Source organism: Cynara cardunculus, unplaced genomic scaffold (genome assembly GCF_001531365.2).
Source record: "Cynara cardunculus var. scolymus isolate 2C unplaced genomic scaffold, CcrdV1 Un_Scaffold_1172, whole genome shotgun sequence".
Classification (NCBI taxonomy): domain Eukaryota; kingdom Viridiplantae; phylum Streptophyta; class Magnoliopsida; order Asterales; family Asteraceae; genus Cynara; species Cynara cardunculus.
Genome location: NW_020200693.1, coordinates 27,382 through 30,394, shown reverse-complemented (window position 1 = coordinate 30,394; position 3,013 = coordinate 27,382). Strand labels below are relative to the sequence as shown.

The 3,013-nt window shown below is 38.8% G+C and overlaps 1 protein-coding gene across 1 annotated transcript; it reads left to right on the top strand.

The window, feature by feature from the left end:
- The first annotated feature begins 545 nt into the window (after nt 1-545).
- On the top strand, nt 546-3,013 carry LOC112502278 (sugar carrier protein A). Its single transcript, XM_025106144.1, has 4 exons — nt 546-696; nt 942-1,261; nt 1,455-2,081; nt 2,494-3,013. Exons 2-4 carry the CDS (start codon nt 956-958, stop codon nt 2,917-2,919), a joined length of 1,359 nt encoding a protein of 452 aa, XP_024961912.1. The 5' UTR covers nt 546-696; nt 942-955; the 3' UTR covers nt 2,920-3,013.

Genomic DNA, 3,013 nt, shown 5'->3' with positions numbered 1-3,013 from the left:
ACAAAAAATAGGAATTTTAAATAGTTAATTTAATACTAATATCGATATATTTTTGTCATTTTTTTATGACATTTTCAAATTTATATTTTATTCAAAAATAAAAACATCACGCCCTTTTCAAAATCACATAATATCATACTATAACATCGACTGAAATAAAAAATAAAATAAAATATTAAAATCAAAATATATTTCGCTGCATTACACGATTACTCTTTTTAATTTATAAAAAAAAGCCTATTTTTTTCTCAAACAATCAATAACAAATATATATTTTGGAGTGAAAGGCTGACTTTTTGTTCTCAAACAAATTTACAAAAAAGTAGCCCACAAAGATGACCTCAGTTTCAGCAAATTTTTGTTTATTTTTAGGACTTCAAATTCAACAAGATCATAACTAGTTCCAATTATTGCATTTAAAAACTTCAGTCTCTCTTTAAAACACCTCTCTCTCTCTCTCCACATATATATTTATATACACACACATATATATATATATATATATATATATATATCATTTCTTTCTCTCTGTGAAAGGGGGTTTATGTGGAGATGGCAAGGGGTCTTTTACAGCAGCAGGAGTGGCTAAAGAAAGAGCAGATCAGTATGAAGGGAAAGTAACAACTTATGTCATAATTGCTTGCATTGTTGCAGCTGTTGGAGGTTCCATCTTTGGCTATGATATTGGGATTTCTGGTATTTCTAATTCCTCTCATCAATTCAATCAAAAACCTCTTCTTTTCTGTTTTTCTTCAAGTTATACTCCAGAATTTGTGATCCAGCTTGTTGATCATATGATCTTTAAGCTGAATTCCACAAGTATCTCATCCAATCATCATGGTCTGAACAAGAATCAATTGGGTGTTTTCTTGTTCATAACATCAAGATGGTAAAATATGGTGTGTTCATTGGTATATGCTAATGGTGAATTCTGTAACCAGGAGGGGTAACATCCATGGATGCATTCCTTAAGAAGTTCTTCCCCTCGGTATATGAGAAGAAGATGCATTCACATGAAAGCAACTACTGCAAGTTCAATGACCAAGGCCTAGCAGCATTTACATCATCTCTGTATCTGGCTGGTTTGGTTGCAACACTGTTTGCATCTCCGGTCACACGTAACTATGGGCGTCGAATCAGCATAGTCTGCGGTGGCACCGCTTTTCTTGCAGGTGCAGCACTCAATGCCTCTGCGGTTAACTTTGCTATGCTTCTTTTAGGCCGAATAATGCTCGGTGTTGGCATTGGCTTTGGTAATCAGGTAATCAGTAAATCTACACTTAGAGGTAAGTGTAGGTAAGTGTCAGGTCTGCATACATCATACCCCGACCCCACCTCCTCTAGGTGGGATATACGGGGGATTCAGATGATATTATACAAGTTAAATTAATACAGAGATTCTACTAAGCTTTCCAAATGTATGTCAACAACAATCTTGCTTCTTGTATTTGAAGGCAATACCACTGTATCTATCAGAAATGGCACCCACCCATCTCAGAGGAGGCCTAAACATGATGTTCCAATTAGCAACTACTCTTGGAATCTTCTCAGCAAACATGGTCAACTATGGAACCAGTAAACTTGATCAATGGGGATGGAGGCTCTCTCTTGGCCTAGCTGCTGCACCAGCAATCTTGATGACAGTTGGTGGCATACTTCTTCCAGAAACACCAAACAGCTTAATCGAACAGGGTTCGAAGGAAAAAGGGCGGAAAGTTCTAGAACGAATCCGAGGTACCCAAAATGTTGATGCTGAGTTTGAAGACATGATTGATGCAAGTGAGTTGGCTAACTCAATCAAGCATCCTTTCAGGAATATTTTGGAGAAGAGGAATAGGCCACAGTTGGTGATGGCAATTTTCATGCCAATGTTCCAAATCCTTACTGGGATCAATTCTATCCTTTTTTATGCCCCTGTACTGTTTCAAAGTATGGGATTTAAGGGGAACGCGTCTCTGTACTCGTCTGCGTTAACTGGGGCGGTTCTTGCTCTTTCGACTCTGGTATCGATAGCAACGGTTGATCGATTGGGTCGAAGAGTTTTGCTGATTGGTGGAGGAATTCAAATGATCATTTGTCAGGTAAGTTGAAAAAGGTTCAGATTTTTTCTTGTTTCATGAGCATGTTTTGTGAATTGTAGGTGGTAGGGACTCAGACATGCTCCTCACCAATGTTCTTGGGGGCATTGTCTATCCTCTAGGTGTGTTGGAGTCCCACATCAGCTAGATACAGACCATCAAACTTGTATGTATATATAAAGGAACATTGGGACATATGTATCCGTCTAGCCTCTGTTTGAGGGCGTGTTCGAGTCTCACATCAGCTATACCTGGACCGTCAAACCTGTATATATGTAGTAACCTTCCCTTTTTCTTTTGATAAAGGGGTTTTTTAGAGGGATATTTAAAGGAGTTTCATATATCCTAACATGGTATCAAAGCCAAGGTCTACTGTGGGACTTCACTTTAACTGCTATCTTGTGCTTTGAAACAGGTGATTGTGGGAATAATATTGGGGCTTAAATTTGGCAATGATCAAGAACTCTCAAAGGGTTATTCAATCTTGGTCGTGGTCGTCGTCTGTCTTTTCGTGGCAGCATTCGGGTGGTCGTGGGGCCCACTCGGTTGGACGGTGCCGAGCGAGATTTTCCCATTAGAAACGCGATCAGCAGGGCAAAGCATTACGGTTGCCGTCAACCTCTTGTTCACTTTCATCATAGCACAGTCTTTCCTCTCCCTCCTTTGTGGCTTGAAGTTCGGACTATTCCTGTTCTTTGCCGGTTGGATCACTGTAATGACGGTTTTCGTGTACGTTTTCCTACCGGAAACGAACGGAGTTCCAATAGAAGAGATGATGCTGATGTGGCAAAGGCACTGGTTTTGGAAAAAGATCATATCAGAAGATCCAGAGGAAATGTAAAAAGATACACCAAGATACAAAAAAGAGGGAAAATGAGATAGAAATTTGCGAGTAATTGGATAAAGGTTATATCATACATATGAATTAAACAAAG